Here is a 27,617-nt window from a genome sequence, read left to right on the forward strand (position 1 = left end):
TCTGAATGTGTCTTTATGCAGGCATTTCCCGTGCGGCTGCCTACGAGGGCTTTTTTTCTGTTTAATTCAGTAATTGACACTAGTGCTGCCTGATTTAGGGGAAAAAATGTTTGATTCAATTCAGCCTATTGAATCGATTTTTTTGATTCAATTCTCCCTCCTATCCCCCTGTGTGGCAGCTTTACGTCCCTTCAAACCGCCCCCCCCCCCTCGAGATTACATACCATTGGATCTCCTAATGCAGCAGCAGCAGGTTCGTGCTGGCATTCAATATCCAGGTCATTGCTGGCACCTGTTTAGCTAAAAGGGCAAAGATAGGACTGCCTTTTTTGGGATCCTATCTTCCCGCTTACCTACATAGGCAGTGGCATAGCAAGGGAATGGGGGGGGGGGGGGTAAAGAGCCCTGAGCACCATCTTGGTGTGGGCGCCAGCATCTCTCCTTTCCCTACCCCTGGAGATGGGAGGAGTCTCATACATGCAGTCTTCCCACCATGCACCTCTTCTAGTTATCACCAGCATTGAGCAAGAGCTCCTCCCAACTGCTCACGCCGGCCTCAGCCCTCCTTCTGATGCCACTTCTTGTTCATGGGACCAGGAAGTAACATCAGAGGGCTCAGCCAGAGCAAGCAGTGGGCAGGAGACCATGCTCGCTGCTGGTGAAAACTAGAAAAGGAATGGTGGGTGTTTGTAAAAAATGCCCTCCTTTGTTGGGGTGGGGGGGGTACTCACAGCCTGGCAATGCCAGGTGTCTCTGCTCCAGGCACAAACCTTTCTCAGTACGCCACTGTATGTAGGCGCCAGTACTGAATATGGCCATTGACTGCATAACATCCAGCTCCTACTCAATTTCTCCAGCACTAACCACACACACTGTGGAATTTTGTATGTGGCGTCAGAAAAGCATTATAATGGCGCCGAAATGGCTCCAAAGTGGCAGATTGGTACAGAACAGCACCTAAGTGATTCTGTATGGATCTGGAAAGGGGTTGTTGTAATGATGAGAGGGACATGGGTAGGTAAGGGGCATTCCCTTAAAATGTGCGCAGTGTTCCAGAATTCAGGTGATCCTCACTCAACTTGTGCGCTCGGATTTATTCCTGATTTCAGTTGGTGAAAACCAGGGGTCTCAAAGTCCCTCCTTGAGGGCGCAATCCAGTCGGGTTTTCAGGATTTCCCCAATGAATATGCATGAGATCTGTGTGCATGCACTGCTTTCATTGTATGCTAATAGATCTCCTGCATATTCATTGGGGAAATCCTAAAAACCCGACTGGATTGCGGCCCTCAAGGAGGGACTTTGAGATCCCTGGCATAAACGCTCTGGGCACGGATTCTGCCACTAAGTGCTATTGTATGAAGGAAGTAAAACCCAGATGTCTCAGTCTGTCCTCTTTACTTCCATTGCTTTCAGTAGAAGTAAAACCCAGATATCTCAATCCATCCTCCTTTTCCTGGAGCCATATGGTAACCCTAGAGCCGCCACCTCTCTGAACAATGGGCTAGATGCACTAAAGATACCGACTCTATCGCTGTTGGCCGATTCTCCACGATAACACATGCAAAATATCTGTGCCATTGGAAGAAAAAAGGCAGACCTGTCGGTAACACAGGTCTAGAAATCGTTTTTTATGATCACTAAAACTCCATTTGGAATAGCCAAGTGATGTTAGTGCATCAATCGCTTGGCTATTTTGCATGGGGTTTTAGCTAATTTATTTTATTTGCATGGCCGGATCGGAAAATGGGCGATCGAAGGGAAAAACACGCGATGGGCCTTTTTGCGCATCGGTTCGGTAATAGCTAAGAACATAAGAACTGCCATCTCCGGATCAGACCCATGGTCCATCGAGTCTGGCGATCCGCACACGCGGAGGCCCAGTCAGGTATACACCTGATGTAGTTTTAGTCACCCATATCCCTCTATGCCTCTCGTAAGGAGATATGCATCCAATTTGCTTTTGAATCCTAGCACAATGGATTCCTTAATAATCTCCTTTGGGAGAGCATTCCAGGCGTCTACCACTCGTTGCGTGAAGCAGAACTTCCTGACATTTGTCCTGGACTTGTCCCCCCTTAGCTTCAAACCATGTCCTCTGGTCCGTGTCACGTTGGACAATGTAAATAATTTATTTTCCTGCTGTGAAAACAGGTTTAGCGACAATCGCTGATTTTAGTGCATAATCTCTCTGAGGACAAAACACTCCGGTGTAATGTCAAGGGTTAGAATCCAACCTCTGAATTTGCAGCCAGAATAGGCTATATTACCTTTCTGGGTTTGGGTTATCGTATGGCTCCAGAAAAAGGAGGACGGATTGAGACATGTGGTTTTTACCTGGATGTCTCAATCCGTACTCCTTTTTGTAGAGCCATATGGTAACCCTAACTATGTAATAATGTTTGCTTTACAACTGTCACAGGTAATATAATCAGACATATATGCTCAATTTTCAATTACAGCACACTCAAAAATTCTTTTCATTTCTTTTTATCAATAAGACATTTTATCTAGGAATCTTCTTCGTACTTAAATGATAAAACAAAATCTACATTCTGCAGAAAGTTTTTCCTCAATAACATGCACCAGCAGAAATGAGATCACATTTTTTTTAAAAATTATACGGGAAAATTCTTTTCTCTAAACTGAATAAAATTAATTCTTACTGTCCAAACCCCTGAAAAGATTTGACAGCTTTACCACTATCAGTTCTACTTAAATATAAGAACTAACCCCCCCACCCACCCTCTTTTACAAAGCCGAGGTAGCAGCCGCACGTCAAACGCTCCGACCCCCATTAAATCCCTATGGGCATTGGAGCAATTAACCATAGCAGCCACCGGCTATGTAAAAGGAACCCTAAATTATTAACACAGGACTTGGACAAGTGCCAGAGTATCCTGACAGTCCCAGCTAAGAAAACTTCTAAAATAATCAATCCGTTTGACTTTCCCACTTAAAACGATGTGTGTGGCTGTAGCTTCAGTAGAGACTCAAACTGACTTTGTGCCAAAAATGCCACTACACATCAGAGACGGCCGTTTATCTCAGTAGTTTCAAACTGTCTAGATTTCTCCAAACACCTTTCTGTTCTAAATTGCATCTCAAGCCATCGATCGCAGTGATCGTGAAAAAAAAAATCATTAACACTTTGGTATGGCAAAGAACACAAACAAAATAAGTTTCTCCCCAAATAATTTCATTTCTGTGTTTTGGCTAGCGCCTTCGGATTCTTTTTCTCAGAAGAGAAATCTCACTAGCTAGACATCGCTCCTAGAAGTTATTTTAACAAAACCATTTCTTTTGCCATAAGTTGTTGACAATAGCTCGTATGGAAGTTTTCTGCCCTATATATATTTTTGGAACTAAATTACATCTTGCAGCTTTAATTCTTATTTGAAGCATGTTGAGATGTGGATCCCATCTTGTTATGGAGCATCTACGGAATGAAGGGAACCAGATACTGTCTCTGAACCACCTATAGATTGCATCAAATAATTCACACTTGTCAAATTGATGATTTTGAGGTGTGGCTGACGACACGTCAGACCAGAATCAAGTGTACACATGTGGTAAGTGACAAACTGAGAACAATTTGGATATTTGTGAGTAACTAGAAACAGACTTGAAAATAAGAGCCAGGTAGGGAAATGGTATCGACATCTCCCAGGTATAAGATTTCCAGTTCTATGCGACGCAATCTGTATTTGGTTTTCAAATTTTGTTCTATTATTTCCCAAATGTTTAATGTTTTATCTGTACTCCATTTTTCTTGCGGATGAAAATCTTTCATTTCTAGATTGACGTTGATATTTCTTTTCTGGTGGCTTTCGCTCCGTGTGTGGTTGCTGAAATACGTTTTAGTATTTCTCACTGTATTTGGGAAGTCGGTTTTTCTTGCATTCTGTCGTTCTTTGTTTTGCAAATTCTGTCGTCTATTCCCCCATGTGTGCTAGTGGATTTGGAATATTTGTTTATGATTGGTGACTGTGTGGGGCCATTTACTTTCATACTTCAGTACTTTTTTTTTTTGGGGGGGGAGGATTCAGAGGTGTTGTAGCTGTTCAGTTTGTTTGGAGGCCTAGCATAACAATTCTGGAGGTATAATCAGCTTCTATAACGTCCATACCTCCTTTAGCTTTTGGGATGAATAGTCTCAGAATTAACTGGTTTGTACAGATTAGCTGGTAGTTTTCCTTTTCTTAAGAGATTTCGAACATTAAATAATGAACTTTGTTTAAATAAGAATATGTCTCCTGAGGACAGACAGGCCAGGGATTCCTTTTTTGAAATAGCAATAAAACCAGTGCTTCTTTCTTATAAACAAGATAAACGGAGTTGTAAACAGCTTAACACACAATCTAGAAGCAAGGAAGGAGCATGTTCATCAGAAGCCCTAATAGCTGAAGCCCATTCAGTGCTGTCTAGCTTTGCACAGTCCAACACAATAGTATGAAACACACTTCCATCCCCAATTGTCCAAGATCTTTGAGGCCAATCTATAATTCCAAAGCTGCATGGCAATACAGAGGTGTGACTGACACATTATCAGAACATTTAAATGGTTTCTTTCACAGAGGGGGGGGGGGGAGTAATGTTTCCAAATGCATGTTTTCTGCTACCCCAACCATAATCCAGCATGCTTGCTACGATCTCAGTCTCTCATATTTACTGGCAATGGTCGCTTCAAAATTTGCATTGTATTAAAGAGAGCTTTCTTCTGAAAATAGTGTGCATGGAAGTTACTCAGGCTGATGGCGCCCAATACAACTGGGAATATTTCTCTAGCTCATGTTGCATTGTCTTAGTTATTGATTACATTTTTTCTCTCCCAGAGCAATCACTTCATACCTGCACCTCTGTTAGCAAAAATCATTTCCCTTTACTACAATGTTCTGTTTTCTAGCATCAAGATTTCTATCGGTTGGTCTGGGGGAATAATAATAATTTATGACCCACCTTTCCTAATTAAAATTATGATAAGGCGGCTTACAGTAAAAATATCGACATAATAAAAATACAAAGAACACATATATACAGTAAAATACATACAATGCAAAGAACTTAAAAAAAATAGCATCAACAGTCACTCATGATGTGAGATGCAGAGACATTTAATCTAAAACAAATTAGACACATCTGATGTATGACTAGCTAAACCGGTCAGGATTGCAAAGCCACACACTGTCAGGCTCTTCCTAAAGCTCATGCAATTAGACTCCAACCTAAGCTCACAGGGGAAATATACCGTAAACCAGGAGCGGCAGAAAAAGTGATGCAGCTCCCAGCGTCACACATTTCATTACTTCTGGTGGCAAAGCTGTTCAGCGTGCTTCTTGACTGGTTTATACTGGAAAAGGTTTTCCTTTAAATAAATCATCTCATTGCCTCTTAAAGCTTTGAAAGCCAAGATAAACAACTAAAGCCCGATCCAGGTACTAACTGGGAGCTGGTGAAGTTTCCAGAGTATGGGGGTGGTCTGACTAAAGATTTATCCAAAATTTGTTCAGGCAGCCTTGTAACTTTTGTACAGGTCTCACGGAGAGTAATTTAGAAGGGAGAGCGTCATATTCCACAATTCTTGTGGTTACTAAGATCTTACAAATTTGGTGTATTATTTAAATCTCAATAAAGAAAGGACTTTTCTTGCCCCGCCCACCCCAAACTTGAATTTGTGCTCCATAAGAGGAGTCCATCAAGATACCCAGGCCTTATGTTAGGCGCTGGCAGGCACCTAGATCACACTTACCGGCGCCTAGCGTAAGTGATTTAATTGGGTTTAAGTGGCATGATAATTGGTCATGCCATTAAAACCCAATCAAACCCCCGTTAAAAAAGTCACTGCTATGTGGCCTCCGGGATCGGCGCCTAGGGTCTCTGGCAGCTAGTGGATGCCGAAGCCCGAAGTGGGCATGTTTAGGGGCAGCACCGGACTTCAGCATCACTATGCGCCACTGGCTGCGATTCTGACAGGACCCTAGGCGCTGTTAAACTCTGGCCTATATTTCTGGCGTCTAGGGCCCCCCCCCCCCCAATGCCTAGATGACCACAATGTTCACCATTCTCTACAATTCTTTTAGGTCACAATCCCAGTGTTTTTCTGATACAACAACGGTATAGTTTTTCCAGTGGATGAGCCATACTGTGCCTTTTTGTAAGTAGGCCTTCTCACTTTAGTATGTCATATCCAGCAAAAAGATACAGGTTTTCAGGTCTGTACCACAGAATCTATATTTGTCTGTTTTATAACATTTTTTTCTATATTTGCTGTGAACCTTCTTGCCTGTAGTCTGCTATCCTGTGGGGCAATTATCAAACTCTTATCTCTAGGATGAAGTTCACCTGTCATTCACGTGTTTGGTTTTAATCAACTTATGGCTCCCGATGTAACACTTTGTATTTTCTACTTCACTTGAATGCTTGTCCAAGTTTAAAGATGGAAACCAGATCTGGATGTTTACCTTAGCACTTAGTATATTTGGATCTGTTGATGCTGTTAAGTACACCTGGAGGCCTATGATAGTATCTTTGTCCATATAATCTATTTCTACACAACCCATTCCTCCTTCACTTCTAGGGATGTATAGGTTATATGGATCCTTTCATGTTGTCTCAGGTTGCCTTTCTGTGTGAAACATTTATCACATTCAGAACATTTAAATGGTTTTTCACCAGTGTGGATTCTTTCATGCTGTCTCAGATAGGATTTATGAATGAAGCTTTTATCACATTCTGAACACTTAAATGGTTTTTCTCCCCTGTGGATTTTTTCATGCTGTCTCAGATACGCTTTATGGATGAAGCTTTTGTCACATTCTGAGCATTTAAATGGTTTTTCTCCTTTGTGAAATTTTTCATGAATTGCTAGCTGGGATCTGTATATAAAACATTTCTCACATTCAGTACATTTAAAAGGCCTTTCTCCTTTGTGAATTTTTTTGTGTGCTATAAGATTCGACTTCCAAGTAAACCTTTTATCACATTCAGTGCACTGAAACTGTTTGCCCCCTGAGTGAACTTTCACAGGACTTGGGAGTTCGGATCTGTGAATCCTTTCATGCTGTCTCTTGTTGCACATCTGACTGAAACATTTATCACACTGAGAACATTTAAACGGCTTCTCACCTGTATGAATCCTTTCGTGTTGTTTTAAATAGGACTTATGAATGAAACTTTTGTCACATTCTGTGCATTTAAATGGTTTTTCTCCATTGTGGATCCTTTCGTGTTGTTTTAAATAGGACTTATGAATGAAGCTCTTATCACATTCTAAACATTTAAAAGGTTTGTCTCCCATGTGTATCCTTTCGTGCTGTCTCAGATAGCATTTATGGACAAAACATTTATCACATTCTGAACATTTGAAAGGTTTTTCTCCCTTATGGATTCTTTCGTGCTGTCTTAGGTAGGATTTATGAATGAAACTTTTATCACATTCTGAACATTTAAATGGTTTCTCCGCCAAATGGATTCGTTCATGTTGTCTGAGATAGGATCTATGAATGAAGCTTTTGTCACATTCTGCGCATTTAAATGGTTTATCTCCTCTATGAAACTTAAGATGAATTTTTAGCTGTGATCTGTAAACAAAACATTTTTCACATTCAGGACACTTAAAAGGCCTTTCTCCTTTGTGAAGTTTTCTGTGTGCTATGAGGTTTGATTTCCAAGTAAACCTTTTGTCACATTCAGTACATTGGAACTGCTTCCCCCCTGAGTGAACCCTTACACACCTCTCTAACTCAACTCTGTGAATCCTTTCATGCTGTCTCATGGTACACATCTGACTGAAGCATTTATCACACTGAGGACATTTAAATGGTTTCTCCCCAGTATGGATCCGTTCGTGTTGTCTAAGGTTGCCTTTTTGAGTGAAACATTTATTACATTCTGAACATTTGAATGGTTTATCCCCTGTGTGTATCCTTTCGTGTAACCTCAGGTAGGATTTATGAATGAAACTTTTGTCACATTCCGTGCATTTAAATGGCTTCTCACCGGTATGGATCCTTTCGTGTTGTTTGAGATAGGATTTGTGAATGAAGGTTTTCTCGCATTCGGAGCACTTAAATGGCTTTTCTCCCTTGTGAAATTTCTGATGAATTTTAAGCTGTGATCTGTATACAAAAGATTTTTCACATTCGGTACACTTAAAAGGCCTGTCTCCTTTGTGAAGTTTTTTATGAGCTATGAGGTTTGACTGCCAAGTAAACCTTTTGTCACATTCGGGACACTGAAACTGTTTTCTCCCTGAGTGAAGTTTTACATGCCTTTCCAGCTCGGCTTTGCAGGGAAAGCTTTTATCACAATGAGGACATTTTAATAGTTTCTTTTGCATGCTAATGTTTTTGTGTGCTATGAGATTTGGTTTTTTAGGGTTTCTTTTCTCATCTTCAGTATCTGAAAGTTTAGTTTCACTCCTTTCAGATTGTTCAGTGCAAGAATAACCCGACTTCTCTGCGAACTTGTTTTCATAGTCTTTGATTTCTTGGTGCTCCATAAAATGTGAATTTGTAGTGATATTTTCCCAGGTAATTTCAGCACTTTGAAATGATCTCTCTTCTTCACCGAGTCCCTGAGTTTGTATGAGATTTAGACAGTGGTTGGAATTCATCTCTTCCTCAGTGCATGCATTTGGTCTTGATCCTCTTCGGACTCTTTCTTCCACCCTGGGTGATGAGACATTCCTGATGCCTCCTTCACATTCGGTTGAAGGATCTGGGCTGTCTCTGGTGGGGTTTCGCTGGTTCCATTCATCCCTCTCCTGCCCATCACTCATCTGTCTGTCATTATCTGTCTGTCTGTTTGCAAATTCATCATCTGTTAGGTAAAATATGAGTAGATGATTAATTTTACAATTATGGAGTAAAACCTATATATAGGGAAATAGAAACCAACCAAATATCATTTTTATTTTTGGCTTCGGTGCCAAAACCATCCCGAAATCTGTGTTCAGCCTTGTTTTGGTTTCAGCTGAAAATGCCTCTATATTTTCAGCAGAAACCAAAACTGTGCTGCACAGATCCATCTCCCACCCTCTTCCCCCCCCTAACCCAAAAGAGTCCCTCCAGAACCCACACAGTGTCAACAGTTCTCTCTTAAATCCATTCCCCTGGTGGCAGCCCCCCTCCTGGGCCTACCTAGTCACTGATGGCTAATGGGGGCAGGAGTGATCCTGTCTAACTCTTGCACCATTGCTGGCTCCTGTGTCAAAATGACTTCCGGGGCTTCCAGTGGCAATTGTGATATTGCCACTGGGAGGCTGTGGCAGCCATTTTGACTCAGGAGCTGGCCATGGGAAGGAGCAATTATGAATCACTCCTGCCCTCACTAACTACTGATGACATAGTAGGCCCAGGAGAAAGCTGCGGCTGAAACTGAGTGGCCAGTTTCAGTTGGGCTCTATAGAGAAATAACTGCATAGAATTGTTAAAGGCCTTTGCTTGGCTGATGCTCCATATGATATATGCCAGGAAGTGGTGTTGCTTGCATACAGGTACAGGGAGGCGACAGCTCATGAACTGCATCTGTTCCCATCCTGCTGGTTCTGTGCTTCTTGCCCTCACCTTCCAGTCTCTGCAGTGATTCCCTTCCCTCTAATCACAGTCAATAAGCAAAAACATCTTCAGCACCATGCTAGACACCTGGGATTCGTTCCAAATTTTATTGATTGATTGAGGTTTTGATTAGAACTTCCTTTCCGAAATGCTCTCGTCAGTGTACACAGAAGAATCAACAAGGTCCCAAAATTCAAAAGGTTATATGCTCCTAAAATTTATACTGCTAAATCTAGGAGGATTAAAAGTTGGTGGTGGCAGGGGCGAATTTGGAATGGGGACATTAGGGGGCTCAGAAGTGATTTGCAGCATTAGACTAATAAATTAGGCCCATTAGTCTAAGCAAAAACTGCAGGCCTGAATTTATAAGCATAGCTCAAAGGTCAGAGTTATCAATGTGGGCTCCTGTTAAGAGGTGTTATTTTACAGTTCACCTGTTATTAGTAACTAGGCTTCATTACATTAAAAAAAATATTACAAGTTGTATTAAAATAGCCCATCTTAACAGGATCCCACGTTGATCATTTCCCCCTTTAGTGTGAAGATTCAGTCTGTGGTCACCAGAGCTGATATTGTGATGTCATAATGCCTCATCCCACCAATAAGAGCCAACCTCATCCGTGATGTCACAATGGACAATTGTCCTGTTGATTGACAACTTCCCCCTAGTGTGAAGAGTTTCAGTCTCTGGTAATCAGAGCTGATATTGTGATGTCATAATGCTTCATTCCACCAATAAGAGCCAACCTCATCAGTGATGTCACAATGGGCAATTGTCCTGTTGATTGACAACTTCCCCCCTTAGTGTGAAGGGTTTCAGTCTCTGGTCACCAGAGCTGATATTGTGATGTCATAATGCCTCATTCCACCAATAAGAGCCAACCTCATCAGTGATGTCACAATGGGCAATTGTCCTGTTGATTGACAACTTCCCTCCTTAGTGTGAAGGGTTTCAGTCTCTGGTCACCAGAGCTGATATTGTGATGTCATAATGCCTCATTCCACCCATAAGAGCCAACCTCATCAGTGATGTCACAATGGCTGATTGTCCTGTATTTGGCTCACTTTTATTACATAGAGCAGTGATTTCACTTTCTAGAGACATTTCTTTAATTAAGGGGAGAAGTTATCCACGTGAGCTACCATTAAGACATGTTATTTTACTGTTATTAGTAACTAGCTCTGATTGCAAAGTTTGGGGATGTGTATGGGCTATACACGAGCTAAAAAATAAAATGTATTTTGTTAGTGGAGAGGGCTGACCGATTAGCGCAGGTTTACCACGCGAGTCCCTAGCACCTACAAAATAAGTGGGAAGAGGGACTGACACGCTAACGGCGGCACATGCTAATGGGAAAACCGGCTCCTGTGGTCTTAGCGTGCAGGAACGACCCACATAAGGGGGTGCTAAGGCCACCTTTTACTGCTGTTTGGTGAAAGGGCATTTAGGGAAAAGGATTTGGATTTGTATAACGCCTTTTGGTAATTGTACAACCACACTCAAAGCGGTTTCTATACAGGTACTTTAAGCATTTTCCCTGTCTGTCCTGGTGGGCTCACAATCTATCTAATGTACCTGGGATAGTGGAGGATTAAGTGACTTGCCCAGGGTCAGAGGGAGCAGCACAGGGTTTGAACCCACAACCTCAGGATACGCTAAACTCTCCACACTCCCTTGGGTACATGTACAAGCATTGCATACGTGCGGATGCCTAGATTTACCCCTCAAGTGTAAAGTTAGAAATACAGCTAGGATTTTATTAGAAAGGAATTTAATGCTCACCACTCTGATCCGTATCCTCCTCGCCTTCCTCCACCTCGGCCCAGATGTAGGGCTCTTCTATTTTCAGGATCTGTATTGTGGGATCAGTGAAACTCAGGCTGTCTATTTAAAGAATGAGAAAACACCTTCAGCTTTTAAACAGCCATGGAAATTAAGAAAAAAAAACAACCCATTTGGCTACACGTGAAATGATGGGAGGTCAAGGATCTCTGAATTTATAAACCTCCCTAGGAAGGAGTTTGAGCTCGCCAATAAAGAAAAGTCAGCAAGGCACTGGATTTCCTATAGTACGTGGCCATGAAAACTTCTGCAGAACATGCTCTTTGCAGTAGACTTCCCCCCTCCCCAACCCCAACTGCTGCTACAAATAGAGGGTATTCTGCTTCCCTTTCACCAACTACATCCAGCACCGATCCCTCCGTCTTCCCATGCAGCTGCCAGCATCGCTTAGCTCACAGATAAAAATTGACTGCTGGGAGGAAGGAAAGGTTGGCATCCTGGCACTGCAGTTAGAGAGGTTAGAAATGACAAAGAGCAGAAGGTTGGATGAAAGAAAATCAAAGGGGATGAGAGACAGAGACAGAAAAAAAAAAAGGCATGGAACAGAAGGGAGAAAACAGAGGAAAGAAAGATATGTATATGGCATATGAAGACGGACTTAAAGATCTTAATAAATATACATTGGAGGAAAGGTGGGAGAGGGATGATATGATAGAGACGTTTAAATACCTACATGGCATAAATGCTCATAAGGTGAGTCTCTTTCATTTGAAAGGAAGCTCTGGAATGAGAAGGCATAAGATGAAGTTAAAAGATGACAGGCTCAGGAGTAATCTAAGAAAATACTTTTTTTTACAGAAAGGGTGGTAGATCCCGATAGAGGTAGTGGAGCCAAAAATCGTGTCTGAATTCAAGAAAGCCTGGGACAGGCATGTGGGATCTCTTAGGGAGAGGAGGAGATAGTGGATACTGTGGGTGGGCAGACTGGATGGGCCACTGTCGTCATGTTTCTATAACCATAAAGCTCTGACCTCACAATGCAAGTGTTAAGAGCCTTAGCTTATAGGAAAAGGAGGAGATAGTGGATGCTTTGGATGGGCCATTTATTCATTCAGTTTTCTATACTGTTCTCCCAGGAGAGCTCAAAACGGTTCACATGAATTTATTCAGGTACTCAAGAATTTTCCCCTGTCTGTCCCATCGGGCTCAATATCTACCTAATGTACCTGGGGCAATTGGGGGATTAAGTGGCTTGCCCAGGGGCACAAGTAGCAGCGTGGGTTTGAACCCACAATTTCAGGCTCTGCCACACTCTCTCCATTTGGCCTTTATCTGCCATCATATTTCTATGTTTCTGGAAAATACTACAGAAGGCTAAAAGCCTGGCAAGGGTAGAAGGGGAGACTCAGAATAAGAGAAAGGGAGAAGAAAGGACTGAAAATGAAAGGAGAAACCCAAAAATAAAATAGAACAAAGAAATTATCCACAAAACAAAGATTTTAAAAAAAATCAGTTGCCTGAATTATAACACCTCATTCTCACTATCCCTGGTCCAGAGGAGGAGTCCATGGGAAGAGAAACAGAAAGGGAGAAGAATGGCATGAAAGAGAGACCCGGAAATGAAAGGAGAAACCCAAAAATAAAATAGAACAAAAAAATTACCCACAAAACGAAGATTTAAAAAAATCAGTTTTCTGAATTATAACACCTCATTCTCACTATCCCTGGTCCAGAGGAGGAGTCCATGGGAAGAGAAACAGGAAGGGAAGAAAAAGAGAAAGGGAGAAGAATGGCATGAAAGAGAGACCCGGAAATGAAAGGAGAAATTACCCACAAAACAAAGAGTAGAAATCAGGAGTCTGGACTGTAACACCTTATTCTCACTGTTCCTGGTCTAGAAGAAGCATCTTTCCTGTAAGAAATATTTGGATCGGCCCCATCGCCAGCTTCAGTCTGAGTTACATCACCTGCGTCTGTGAGGGGCAAGTTTCCTCTTTCCTCATATCCCTCGGGCCCAATGGTGAATTCCTCTTGTTTAAATCGGATCAAAATGTCAGGTTTGACACTGGAGGAGCCTGTTGTGGGGGAAAGATGATTACGGTGTGTTAAGAAAAGTTACTCCAGGATTTCTACGATCAGGGCAAGTAAGCACGGAATTTCGCTCATATTTAGGTCTGTTTTCAAAGGGATTTCTGTGAATAGATGGAGGGGGGGGGGGCAGCCCCTGAAATTATGCTTGGATATTCAGTGCCAGGCCATGTCTGAGTACCAGCATTAGGTATCTGGATGTGGCTGGATGTCTGGCATTTAACTGGATAAGTTCCAATATTCAGCTCGTAATTGGTTCAGTGCATCAATTCTCCAGTCCTCACCAGCTCCCTCTTCCAATATAATTCCCCTCCCCCACTGCATTCCTTGAAATCAAGCCCCCTCCCCCCCCTAGGGTTACCAGACATCCAGATTTCTCCTTTTGAGGACATGTCCGGGGGTCCAGGTTTTGAAGAGCCTCAAATGTCGTCGAGTAGGGAGGAAGTCCGTGCATGCGCATTAACCTCACAGGTTAAGGGTGTTCCCCTTCTAACGACATCCCAGAGGACATGTATACTTGCTTGTTACAGAAGAGTAAGTCTCTTCATTTCTCTCGGAATTCGGATAATCCATGATGGCGAGATCTTCTTCCTCTTGTTTAATTTTCATTGAGAACACAGATGTTACAACAGGAAGGTCTGTGGTGAGAAAGAAACACATCTAGAAGGGTTCACTGTTGTCGAATCATAGTACATAAGGAAATGGAGTTTAAGTCTTGGGGGGGGAGGAAGTTATCAACATGGGCTTTCTTGAAATCAGACAGTCTTTGTCTCCACCACCTCTACCCGGAGACTATTCCACCGCCCTTTCTGTAAAAAAGTATTTCCTTAGATTACTTCGGAGCCTATCGCCTCTTAACTTCATCCCATTTGAAAGAGACTCAACTCGTGCGTATTTATGCCACGTAGGTATTTAAACATCTCTATCATATCTCCCCTCTCCCGCCTTTCCTTCAAAGTATACAGATTATGACAGAGACCATCAACCGTTTTTATGAAGATGCAGCCTCCAGAATTGGACACAATATTCTAAATGAGACATCAGTGATGTCACAATGGTTGATTGTCCTGTACTTAGCTCACTTTTATTACATAGAGCAGTGATGTCACGTTCTAGAGACTTTTTTTTTTCTTTAATTAAAGGGGGAAGTTATAAACATAGGTTACTGTTAAAAAAAAGTTTATTGTACTGTTAACCCAAATATTACTAACTAGGTCTTATTGCATGAAATGAGACCTGTACTAAAATAGCACATATTGATGGTAAGCTAACATGTCTCAACGGCTGCCTGCGTTGATAACTTCGCCCCTTAATAAGCCCTGTCTTTGGCATTGCAAAGCCACTTAAATTCCAAATGTATACTCACTTGTGGTGGGATCATTCGGGTATCCTTTTCCCTCCCACTCGCTGTGTTGAGTGAAATATTTCTCATCTTCCTTTTTAATCTTGAATATAACATCAGGATTAACAATTGAGTAACCTAACAATAAAAAAAATATATATTTAAATTGTATTTGTACACTGTGTATTTGGTGAACTGACCGCTGCAACTAACCCCTGATTAATAGTAAACCTTGGAGGATTTTTTTAAAGTCATTTCTCTCTTGGGTGGAGACACTGCAGGTATTAGAAGGAAAACCCCTGTCCTGGAATATAAATATCTAGAAGTGGAGAGAGGATACTTGACCTGTAACATCAGGTAGATCTCAGCAAGGGATCAGAGAGGTAAATCCCTCCTCCTGTTCCTCTCTGGCCAGAGTCAGTGCCTAGCTATTCTTGCTTAAAGCTTCTAGTTTTACATTTCCTATGGTTTGGGGAGATTTTGAGAGATAGGCTATCAGTCACCTACTCCATACGACAGGATCAGTCCTTCTTACCCAATACTAGAAGGGATAGGCAAGGAAAACCACTGACCCCCCCCTGGCGGGGGGGGGGGGGAGAAGGAGCAGGGAAGGGCCCCGAGCTGCCCCTTGGTGGTAAGGGGGTAGGAGCATAGCTGTAGGCTCACCAAGGGCAATGCATCGCACGCTGTGTGCCAAGTGGCAAGAGGCATGTCCTTTAGGTAGTCAGCTGGCGCCAGCACCTCCCCAGCAGCGCAGAAATTGCAGGTTCAGGGCCCCGTCTGAAGGGCCTCCTCGCATGCGCGGACGTTGACGTGTGTGTGACCGTGCATGCACTTCCGGATTGCCCCAAGTTTAGAGTGCTGCAGCTTTAAAAAGTTTGCAGGACTCTTGCCTAGGGTGTCAGATACCTCTCAGCCGGCCATGCGTGCGTGTCTTTGATTTATTGTAACCTACCCTAGGTTTTGTTCTTAGAACTGGATAAATAAATACGTAGACTTTATGTCACAGTATACAGCAGCAGCATTGTTTGCCAGGCCTGCAGCGGTTGTGTTTCTCACTGGGTCCTAGAGAGTGAGAGAAGCCAAACTCCTAGATTTTAAGTGCCCATGATACCTGAGAGTTTTCTGGCCCTGATAAAGAGGCAGCAACCGTCCTACAATGGGCCTGTGTGTAGTAGATAGAAAAGACCCATTTACCTCGTGACATGAGCAGGTCGTGAATCTCCTCGATGACCGTCTTGTACAGCTTCTTCTGCCATTCTCCCAGGACGTCCCACTCCACTTCCCAGAAATAAGCAGCGACGTCATTGAACGTGACCGATGCCTGGAACAGCAAACAGGACACCCTCAGCCCATCTCCCTCCAGCTTCATTCCACATAATGGGGTAGAGAGAGAGAGTGCCAAACTAGGCCCTGGGGCGATATGAGCGCAGCATGATTTGTGCAATATCAGTCTGCACAAAACTACCGTTACAGAACGAAGAGAGAAGAGAGAGAGGGGATATGATTGAGACATTTCAATATATCACGGGTCGTATCGAGGTGGAAGAGGATATCTTCCGTCTTATGAGACCTTCGTCCACCAGAGGGCATCCGCTGAAAATCAGGGGAGGGAAATTTCATGGTGACTCCAGAAAGTATTTCTTCACTGAGAGGGTAGTCGATCATTGGAATGAACTCCCACGGCAGGTGATTGAGGCCAACAGCGTGGCAGATTTCAAAAATAAATGGGATATTCATGTGGGATCTCTAATGGGGTAAGGGCAGGGGGTGGTGAGCAAACTCAAGGAGAAGGGTCACTAGAGTGGGCAGACTTGATGGGCTTTGGCCCTTTTCTGCCGTCATTTTTCTATGTTTCTAAGTCTGCAGTTTCACACGTAACTTAGCCACAAGCATAACTCCCAGTGTTCAGTAACTCCCAGTGACACTCCTGACCTGCCCCTCTCATGACCACACCCCTCAAAGCAGAACACAATACCATTTGTGTGTGCAGCTTCTAGACTAGCAGCTAACTGGTGTCAATTAACACCAATTCAAGCCATTAACAGCCAATTATTAAATTAAGTTCCAAACACAACTGACCTGATTCTTTAAATTGTGCATGCTACTTTGGGCTAGATTCACAAAGCAAACTGATTGTGTACCGATCGGTTTGCGACCCCTTAGCGATCCCGGCCCGATTCACTTACCTCTCTGCCGATCCGCGCATGCAAATGAGAGCAACGGCATGCAAAGTAGGCAGGGACCCGATTCACTAAACAAAACCCTGCAACACCGACTGGGCTGGCCGATCAAAAAACAAGCGACTGCTGAGGACCAGTCGCTGAAGCCCTTTGCGACTGCCCTGCCTTCTGCCGCCCTGAACGCGCCTGCCTGCCCCGAACCCAAATCCCCTGCCTGCCCTGACTCTCCCACCCTTCCCCGCACTGGAGATTTCCAATGAACTTGTGGGGAGGCGGAACTTCTTTCGCTCTGAGCTGAATGCCGCCCCGCTCTGCCCCGATCTTTCTTGCCTGCTCGCCCCGACTCTCCTGCTCTCTGCTGCCCTTCCCCGCAGTGCAAGCCCGTGGTTTTAAAGCGGGGCTGCACGCCGCAGTGCAGCGCCAGCTTTAAACCCGCGGGCTCGCACTGAAGGGAAGAGGCTGCCACCGCCACCAGATAGGAGCAGGAGAGTCTCGAGCATGCCTGCCCTGACTCTCCCACCCTTCCCCGCACTGGAGATTTCCAATGAACTTGTGGGGAGGCGGAACCTCTTTCGCTCTGAGCTGAATGCCGCCCCGCTCTGCCCCGATCTTTCTTGCCTGCTCGCCCCGACTCTCCTGCTCTCTGCCGCCCTTCCCCGCAGTGCAAGCCCGTGGTTTTAAAGCGGGGCTCGCACTGAAGGGAAGAGGCTGCCACCGCCACCAGATAGGAGCAGGAGGGTCCCGAACATGCCTGCCCCGACTGTCTGTGCAAGCCCGTGGTTTTAACCCAAAGCGGCTTAAACCCATGGGCTCGCAAAAGTTTAAAGTTAAAAAAAAAAAAGTGGCAGCTCGGACGGGTTTGCGCGGTCTGTGCATGCGCGATCCATGCAGGCAAATGGGGGTGTTCCTCCGATCGTCTCCATCTGCATATTTTAGGTTCTTGAATTTGTCAGACCTGCCCGAATCGGAAACGGATTGTTCCGATTCAGGCAGGTTAGTGAATCTAGCCCTTTGTGCACTAACTTATGGCTCCTTTTTCCAAAGCCGCAGTAACGGCGGCTGCTGCGGCAATCTCTCCGATGCCCACCCACAGGGATTTAATGGGCATCGGAGCGTTTGCCACGTGGTAGCCGCTACCGTGGCTTTCTAAAAGTTTAAGATCTCATGATTGGCTTGAAGTGAACTTTAATTGAAAGTTAGGCGCATAACTAGAAAACCCCCCCCCCACGATTCCGTAAAATCTGTAAAAGTACCTACCTAAAAGTGGGCGTGGTTAGGGGGCGGATTGTGGGCGTGTTTTCGAGCTAGGCACCGCTTAGCTTAGGCACAGGTATTTAGGCAAAGAAAACCCTGGCATAGATACATTGCGCCTAAAGTTATTTTTTTACATTTTTTTCCTGTTTTTAATTTCTATTATTTTTATTTTAATTGAATTTTTTTTTATTTTTTTTTTAACTTCGGAGATGTAGCTAATTTTATTGATTATGTGAACCGCTGCTTTTGTTTAAGGAAGGGCTGTATATTAAATAAAAGAAACCATAAACCATGCCTAGTGACGCCTAAGCTTAATTCTGTAAAGGGCGACTAACTTTGACAGAATCACGCTTAGCGCTGCAGTAGTTAGTGCTGATTATTTTTGGGCACCCTTTATGGAATAAGGCCTTAAGCATGAAAATCAGGCATGAATTAGGGAGGATATGATATATTTTCTAGTGCTGGTTCTTATTCTCGGTTATATTTTCTGATTGTCCAGCCTTCTTTCTATGTGAACCGCCTAGAAGTCAGTTTGACTATGGCGGTATAGAAAAATAAAGTTGTTATTATTTTTATTATTTACATCTGTTCAGATCCTGGGGTTGAAGCCACTTGTAGATCAGCCCACGAGCACTGGATATAACTTAGGAACACTTTGGTTTTACGTATGAAATTTAAAATGGGAAACAAATTTGTTTTCACTGGTACGGAGTTCATTTTGTTTCTCCTAAAAGAAACAGTAAAGTAGCCTAAACAATTCACAAAAACAACCATACTATATTTTTTCCTCCGAAAAAAATCTCTGTTTAAAACAACTGGGAACACGATTTATTTTCCACATCACTTCAACTTTTTTTTTTTTTGGAAGCTTAACATCTCTGTCGAGTTGTGGGCTCAGTAATTTTGTTCTTAACAATAGCTTTTTCCATTTTGCTCAACACAGACACACAGGCTCCCAGGTCTGCATAGAAATTGCTGCCATTCTTGGAGGGACTCATTAAAAGCCGAGGTAATTTTCTGGCTCTTAAATCGAGCACTCGGCTTGACAGGTTTTTTTTTTTTAACAAAGGATTCTTTTTTTAACATTACTTGTTAGGTTATTGTCACAGCTTGGTAAAAGGACCCCTTTATCTCCTAACGTCCACTTCATTGATAAGAAGAATTTATTTTGATTTCTGTGATGGCCTTGTCTTCCCTTAAGTGCCTCTTTTAGCCTCTGGTCATTAAACAGAACAGTGTCCCGCAAACTCTGCCTTGGCTGGAGGGCATCTGGAAACGTTGATGCGATGATGTCACATGGATGTGTGATGTCATCCGTCATCATCCGCACATGTGCAGAACCTGCTGTTACTAAGCCAATGGGGGGGGGGGGGGTCAATCAGCGATGGTCACTGATGAGCTCTATCTTTATGGAGATGATGCGGTATACAAACTTAAGGTTTAGTTTAATTTAGTTCCTGGTCGCCATCTTCCCTCTAATCGGGAGGTGGGACTGGCAGGTTGCATTTGCCAGTTGCCAAGCATGTGGTGACTAGTGATTGGTGAGTGTGACCTCCAGCCCCACCCCCAAAGCAGTTATTTCTCTTTTTTTTAATGGGTTCGGGCAGGGATGGGCGAAATTTCTGTCCCCATGCAATTATCTACTGTAATAAGTTTGCGTGACAATGAAGCCGACGGCACAGTGCACAGCGGCCGCTAAAAGAGCAAATAGAATGCTAGGTATAATCAAGAAGGGTATTACTACCAGAACGAAAGAAGTTATCCTGTCATTGTATCGGGCAATGGTGCATCCGCATCTGGAGTACTGCGTCCAATATTGGTTGCTGAGAGATTGGAGAAACTGGGTCTCTTTTCCCTGGAGAAGAGGAGACTTAGAGGGGATATGATAGAGACTTACAAGATCATGAAGGGCATAGAGAGAGTGGAGAGGGACAGAGAGAGAGAGATAGAAAGACAGAGAGAGAGAGAGGGAGAGAGAGAGATAGAGAAAGATTGGAGAAACTGGGTCTCTTTTCCCTGGAGAAGAGGAAACTTAGAGGGGATTTGATAGAGACTTACAAGATCATGAAGGGCATAGAGAGAGTAGAGAGGGACAGATTCTTCAAACTTTCAAAAAATATAAGAACAAGAGGGCATTCGGAAAAGTTGAAAGGGGACAGATTCAAAACGAATGCCAGGAAGTTCTTCTTTACCCAACGTGTGGTGGACACCTGGAATGCGCTTCCAGAGGACGTAATAGGGCAGAGTACAGTATTGGGGTTCAAGAAAGGATTGGACAATTTCCTGCTGGAAAAGGGGATAGAGGGGTATAGATAGAGAATTACTACACAGGTCCTGGACCTGTTGGGCTGCCGCGTGTGCGGACTGATGGGCACGATGGACCTCAGGTCTGACCCAGCGGAGGCACTGCTTATGTTCTTATTAATCTCATTCCAATGGTTATGTCATCTTTGGTTGGGGATCAACGGATCCAGCTTCTGCTGGAAAACTGTGATCAGAATGGAAGTTAAATACACATAAGGTGGAAATGTACAAAGATAAACAAGAATATATTTTTAAGAGATGAGACAGGTGAATTTGCCATTTCTTTCAGACGTTTTCTTTTCCAGAAATTCCCTGATTGGCATTCAAGTTATGAGGAGATAAATTGCTAATTTCTTAAGCCCATTGGAACCCAAATGAGTAGAGCATTAGGAAAATCCATTAGTCGGTGCATATTTGGTTCATCAGCACCTCTTAAAAATTTAGGGCTCCTTTTACTAAGATGCGCTAGCGGTTTTAGCGTGCGACATAGTAGATGACGGCAGATAGAGACCCGAATGGTCCATCCAGTCTGCCCAATGCCGCACGCACTAAACACTAACGCCTCCACAGAGCTTGCGTTAGAATTTTTCATTTAGCACGTGGTTTGCGCCCGCTAAAAACGCTAGTGCTAAGAAGCCCCTAGGGATACTGTTTATATCACTGTACTATATATATTTCATAATCTTGACTTCTTGGTCCTAAATTAATTGTTTATTAGAGAATCATGTAGCATTATCATATGATACGATTCTATTCGGTACATCAATGAGAACAAAAAGTCAGATTTCATCAAACAACAATAAACTTTTATTGATTATGACAGGGGTCGCCATTCAAAATATCACAAGTAATTGGAGAAACTGCGGTAGATTAAATTATACCTTCTGGTGGAATTCGTTAGGTCACATTTATAAAATGGAAAGCATAATTGCTATTCAAAAAGGGTATTATAATAAATTTAAAAAGATCTGGGGGCCATTGACGACTTATATAGAAACATAGAAGATGACGGCAGATAAGGGCCATAGCCCATCAGGTCTGCCCACTCTACTGACCCACCCCCAAGTCTACTATCCTAGGGATCCCACTCCTGGTGACAGGTTCCCTTGGCTTAACCTTCTAAGGGATCCCACATGGGCATCCCATTTGCTCTTAAATTCTTGCACGCTCTTTGCCTCGATCACCTGCACCGGGAGCTCGTTCCAAGGATCAACCACTCTCTCGGTGAAGAAATATTTCCTGGTGTCGCCATGAAATTTCCCGCCCCTGAGTTTGAGCGGATGCCCTCTTCTGGCTGAGGGTCCTTTGAGAAAGAGAATATCTTCTTCCATCTCGATACGGCCGGTAATATACTTAAACATCTCGATCATGTCTCCTCTCTTCTTACGTTCCTCCAGTGAGTACAGCCGCAAATTTTTCAGCCTTTCCTCGTACGATAGATCCTTGAGCCCCAAGACCATCCTGGTGGCCATCCGTTGCACCGACTCTACTCTCAGCACATCTTTTCGGTAGTGTGGCCTCCAGAATTGCACACAGTATTCCAAATGAGTAGACACCATTTTCTATTGAAAGTATATTTGCAAATGGGGGGAGGAGGGTGAATTAAAGTTTTACTATAGGTTTAATCAATAGTAAAGACTATTTATATTTGTATATTTTTGATTGAATGCTAAAGGAAAGGGTGGGTGGGAAGGGAATAAATTTATTTATTTGATGTTAGAAAGAAATTCAAGTGATGTATTTAATTTTAAATGTTTTATTATTTCTACACTTGTTGTAAGATTAAAAAATGAATAAAGAACTTAAAAAAAAAAAAAAGACTTAGGCACTTTAGTTTAGATTGCGAGTCTTTTTAGGATAGAGAGGGAAGGTATTTTTTTTCAATGTGCCTTAATTCAATTCAATTCAATTCAATTTGTGACCCACTTAGGCGGAATATAAATGTTAAAAATAAGTAAATAAATAAAAGAACCCCTTAGGCCCTCTAACCGATTAGCACATGCTTGTTAGTCTATGGACACGTTAGTCATTAGCACACCTTTAAAAGAGGGGGTTAATGCGTACAGAATCAATTTAACCTACAAATGAATTTATATAAAGGTGATTTGCATGCACTAAGAAGTTCTAATGATGAAGAGCAGAGTTGGAAAAAAGCGCAATACGGTAAAGCAAATCAATGTATTGCAAAACAAGCTCGAAATGGCCACGTTTCAGCTGTCACCTGCATCGGGACACTTATAGACATCAAATAATATCTGCAAGGATTCATCCAAATGAATCAATGATGCTAAATGTTGACATTTCAAACACCCCAAAAGAAAAAAGTCAGGTATTGTTCCGCCAACTTATTGACTTTTAGGGGCATTTTCATAATACAAAAATGTCCAAAAATCAGCACTTGGATATTTTCCTCTGCAAAACGTCCAAGTGTTGATCATCGAAACAAAGAACTTAGACTTTTTGCGGGACGTTTGCCCTCCAGAATGTCCAACTTAGGGATTTAGGCGGGCTGCAGGACGTCCTAGACGGAACTTAGATGTTCCAAGCAAGCCCTGTTTTAGAAAAGTCTAAGTGCCAAAAAGGTACCCAAACTGACCAGATAACCACTGGAAAGATTAAGCAATGACCCCCCCCCCCACTCACCCAGTGGTCACTAACCCCCTCCCACCCCCCAAAAATATGAATAAAGCAGTACATATTGTACCTGTCTCTAGCATAGCAGCATCTGGTATGGGAAAGGTTAGTAGAGCATCACACGGGTGCCTGGTGGGTGGGCTAATGAATCATAGAGGGGAGGACACAGGCCCACAAGACACTCTTACCACTTACATTTATGGAGTAAAATGTGAGGCTACAGAAACATCCAAAATTTGGACATGGGAGGGTCCAGCATTGTAATGGACTGGCCGCATGCACATTCTAAAAGGGCTGGGGGGCTCTAGAGCAGTGGTTCCCAACCCTATCCTGGAGGACCACCAGGCCAATCGGGTTTTCAGGCTAGCCCTAATGAATATGCATGGAGCACATTTGCATGCCTGTCACTTCCATTATATGCAAATCTCTCTCATGCATATTCATTAGGGCTAGCCTGAAAACCCGATTGGTCCGGTGGTCCTCCAGGACACTGCCTTAGAGAGCACTGCTGTGAACTTCACATAAAGGGTGCCATAACCCCCTTATAATTTATGGTGATCCTTCCAAAACTCCCCCAAAACCTACTATGCCCACCTGTCTGCCACCCCAATAGCCCTTATGGCTGCAGGTGGCACTTATAAGGCAGTATAGTAGGATTTTGGTAGCCTCAAACTTTCGACCATAAATGTAGTGGTTGTTAGAGAGTCTTATGGGCCTGGGTTCTCCTCTCTATGGCTCATTAGCCCACCCACCAAGCTAATGCTCTACTAATCTTTCCCATACCAGATATTGATGTTCTACAGACAGGTATGTAATGTTTTATTCATATTTTCGGAGGGTGCGAGTCCACTAAAACCCACCAAAATCCTGCTATACTGCCATATAAGTGCCACCTGCAGCCATAAGGGCTATTGGGGTGGGAGACAGGTGGGTACAGTAGGTTTTGGAGGGTTCACCATAAATAAGGGGGTTCTGGTGAGATGTATATCTGGCACTCTTTATGTGAAGATCACAGCAGCCTCTTCTAAGGTGCCCCACTTGTCTGTTGGGAAGTCTATGTGGCCAGTCCATAACAGTGCTGGACCCTCCCACGTCTTAAGTGGTGCCGATGTGGAGGTTTTTGTGGTTGAAAATGGCAGATAAAGTTAGACGTCCAAGAACGGCCATTTTCAAAAGGGGCATCATATTATATATTAGAAAGAAATTCAAGTGATGTATTTAATTTCAAATGTTTTATTATTTGTACACTTGATGTAAGATGAAAAATGAACATTTATTTAAATCCCCCTTTCTCCACCGCCAACCGTGGACATTTTGCGGGAAACATCCAGAGTTGGACTTAGACGTCCTATCGAAAATGGACCTGCTCAGTCTTTTGCGACGTTTGAAATATTGGCATTTAGGGGGGAATTCACTAGCAGGCGCTAAGCAATCCAGCATGCGCTTAACCTCGTTAGCCCACGCTTGGGGGCTCCTTTTACTAAGGTGCGTTAAAGAGATTAGTGCACGCATGAAATTACTGCGCTACGCTTCTAGAACTAACGCCAGCTCAAAGCTGGCGTTAAGGTCTAAGGCACGCGGCAATTCAGCACGCGCTATTCCACGCGTTAAAGCCCTAGCGCACCTTTGTAAAAGGAGCCCTAAATGCTAAGATGCCCATTATATTCCTATAGGTGTCTTAATGTTTCCTGCAAGCTAAATCACTTAGCGCCCTTTAATGAATTCTCCCCTTAGCGGCACTGATTAATCTAGAAGAATCCTTGCAGTATTATTTGACGTTTATACATGCCTTAATGTAGTCAATAACCAAAATATGGCCGCGTCGAGCTTGTTTGGCCATAAATTGTTCTACCGTTCTGCGCAGAATCTTTTTTCCTTTTCCAACTATACTCTTTATCTGTCTTGTTGCTTGACTTCGCATCTATCCTCTGGTTTGGATACCTATAAAGTTGTAATGCTCATCAGAAAAATTTATTAACATAAAGAAAAGAAAGAAAACACACACACAAAAAATTCTAAAAAAAAAAAAAAAATCCTAAAATTTCTTTCCTTGTGCCCAGCCGTACATAAAAGATTTAAGTAGCGCCAAACGCAGAAAACTGTAGGATATTCTCCCGGTGGAGAGATTAGCAAGGGTCAAACATGAGAAAAGCCATAAATTTAGTTTAAATATATTTTCAATGAAATACCAACCAGACTAGCGCAAAACCGATTTCTTTTTAAGTCGCTGGGACTCGAACACGAGTCGAGAGCACCCTAAAGTAACCAAAGCGTAAACCGTTCCTAGATTTCATTAAAAAGCATAGGGCAGGATTCACGAAAGTCCCGAAATCTATCCGATTCGTGTCCTATCCATTTCCGAGTCATTGTAGCCAATCGATTCATAAGAACATAAGAAGTTGCCTCCGCTGAGTCAGACCAGAGGTCCATCTCGCCCAGCGGTCCGCTCCCGCGGCGGCCCATCAGGCCCACTGCCTGAACAGTGGTCTCTGACTAATTTTACAAATTTCCTCTAATCCTATCCCTCTAACCTTACCTCTACTCCTATCTGTACCCCTCAATCCCTTTGTCCTCCAGGTACCTGTCCAAACCTTCTTTGAAGCCCTGTAGCGTGCTTCTGCTTATCACATCCTCCGGTAGCGCGTTCCATGTATCCACCACCCTCTGGGTGAAAAAGAACTTCCTGGCATTTGTTCTCAATTTCTCCGAGTACCCCCTTGTATTTGTGGTTCCCCATAGTTTGAAAAATCTGTCCCTGTCCACTTTTTCTATGCCCTTCATGATCTTGAAGGTTTCTATCATGTCTCCTCTAAGTCGTCGCTTTTCCAGCGAGAAAAGCCCCAGTTTTTTCAGTCTGTCAGTATGCAAATGATCCAATCGTACACACGCCGCTATTAGCGCTGAAATATCGATCGACGCGCGAGCGTACTGTATCCTTGTTGGTTTTGAAGCTCATAACGCATTCGCTAGCTCTTTAGGACTTCACTGTGTAGAAATGGGGCGTGGTTTAATCGCGGATGTCATTAGCGGGCTTCGAATGCGCCTACCGGAAAGCGTTGTTGTCATAAGATAGGAAATGTAAGGAAGTCTTCTTACCAACCGTTATTTTTCTGAAGTACTGTTGCAAGCTGTACAAGCTTTGACCATAACTTTTTGAAAATTTTTAGCATCGGAGGTTTGTGAGCGAGCTGTTGAATTCTTCAAGTTCCAGGAATCCCAGGAGGCTGTGCGGCTCTATCTGCCATGAAGCACGTAGCAACCACTAGCGACACCCTGACGTCACATGCACGCGAAAATCCAGCTGGAAGGAAGGGGGGGGGGGAGGGATAGCTGGCCCATAAAAGTTTTATTTGATTTTGAATTTGTTTTTTTTTTTGTTATTTGGCATTGATATTTGAAATGTACAATGCGCAAGGAGAGCACGGGGTTAATCCGTGATTTTCTCGCCACGCGCATTACAAATCCGAGATTCACTCCCGCGCTCGCTATGCGCATTCCAAAAATATACATATATATTTCTAACGCTTATGTACATGAAAGTTTACATATATTTAAAAGTTTTGATATTTTTTGGAGGGGTAGATATATATTTTTAATGGGGTTCTTAACCTTGTAGGCTGAAATAGTCGGCGAGGATGTAAAACGACTGGTCCTCAGCAGTCGTAACTTTTTGGACAGGAAAGGCCAGTCGGTTTGGACGAAATGGTTTCATGAATCGGCGCGTTAAGAAATTTACATGCCTTTTTACTCATTTGCATGCGCAGATCGGATGGGGTCTGGAGGAAGGTTAGCGAATCGAGCCGGAGTCGGAAAGTGAGCGCAAACCGAGTGGTACACGATCGGTTTGCTCGGTGAATCGAGCCCAAAATAAGAAAAGTTGAAATCGAGAGCTTACAAGAAAAGATGGCTATACTTTATCTCAGTTGGGAGAATCTATATGGCTGATAACACTCATTAAATAGGTATCAATGTTTTATTTCTTTATTCTCTTTCGCAATGAAGAAAAAATGTCTTACCGGATGAGAAACCAGCGTAGACATTTCTCGTCTGTTTTCCCTCCGAATTCTGCAGCTGCTGGGATGGATTCAGGCTAGAGATTTCCCTGTTCCTGGAAAGATAAACAGGAGAGGAGGAGGAGGAGGAGGAGGCTGGGCTGATTCCTGGGGGGAAAGTCTCAGCTGAAGTCCCTTCTTCTCCCCCCTCTGCAGATCCGGGGCTGGGGCTTGCTCGGATTTCCAGTCCTGGGGCGGCAGAAAGTTTCTGCTTTTATTCTGAGTCTTTTTCTGCTGTTTGCACCTTTGCAAACACTAGAAGAATAGAGGAGGGCAGAGCATGCGCAGAGCTGTCCGGCTGAGGGCATGCTGGGTGATCCTGCCTCCTTAAGGTGGATCTGTAGAGATAGCCCACAGCAGTAAGCGTGTGCAGACAGGAGGAACAAGTCGGGGGACCTGGTTTAGTCCTGTTGCATCTACATG

The 27,617-nt window shown here is 43.3% G+C and overlaps 1 protein-coding gene across 1 annotated transcript; it reads right to left on the minus strand.

Annotated features, from left to right (window-relative positions):
* Window positions 1–3,966: 3,966 nt before the first annotated feature.
* Window positions 3,967–27,437, minus strand: LOC117350736 (zinc finger protein 420-like). Its single transcript, XM_033925271.1, has 7 exons — window positions 27,159–27,437; window positions 15,965–16,091; window positions 14,792–14,905; window positions 13,947–14,063; window positions 13,305–13,412; window positions 11,338–11,439; window positions 3,967–8,817 (listed from the first exon to the last, which is right to left on the minus strand). The coding sequence occupies exons 1-7, from the start codon at window positions 27,180–27,182 to the stop codon at window positions 6,545–6,547; spliced, it is 2,865 nt and encodes a 954-aa protein (XP_033781162.1). The 5' UTR covers window positions 27,183–27,437; the 3' UTR covers window positions 3,967–6,544.
* Between the last annotated feature and the right edge of the window lie 180 nt (window positions 27,438–27,617).

Source organism: Geotrypetes seraphini, chromosome 16 (genome assembly GCF_902459505.1).
Source record: "Geotrypetes seraphini chromosome 16, aGeoSer1.1, whole genome shotgun sequence".
In the NCBI taxonomy this organism is placed as follows: Eukaryota; Metazoa; Chordata; class Amphibia; order Gymnophiona; family Dermophiidae; genus Geotrypetes; species Geotrypetes seraphini.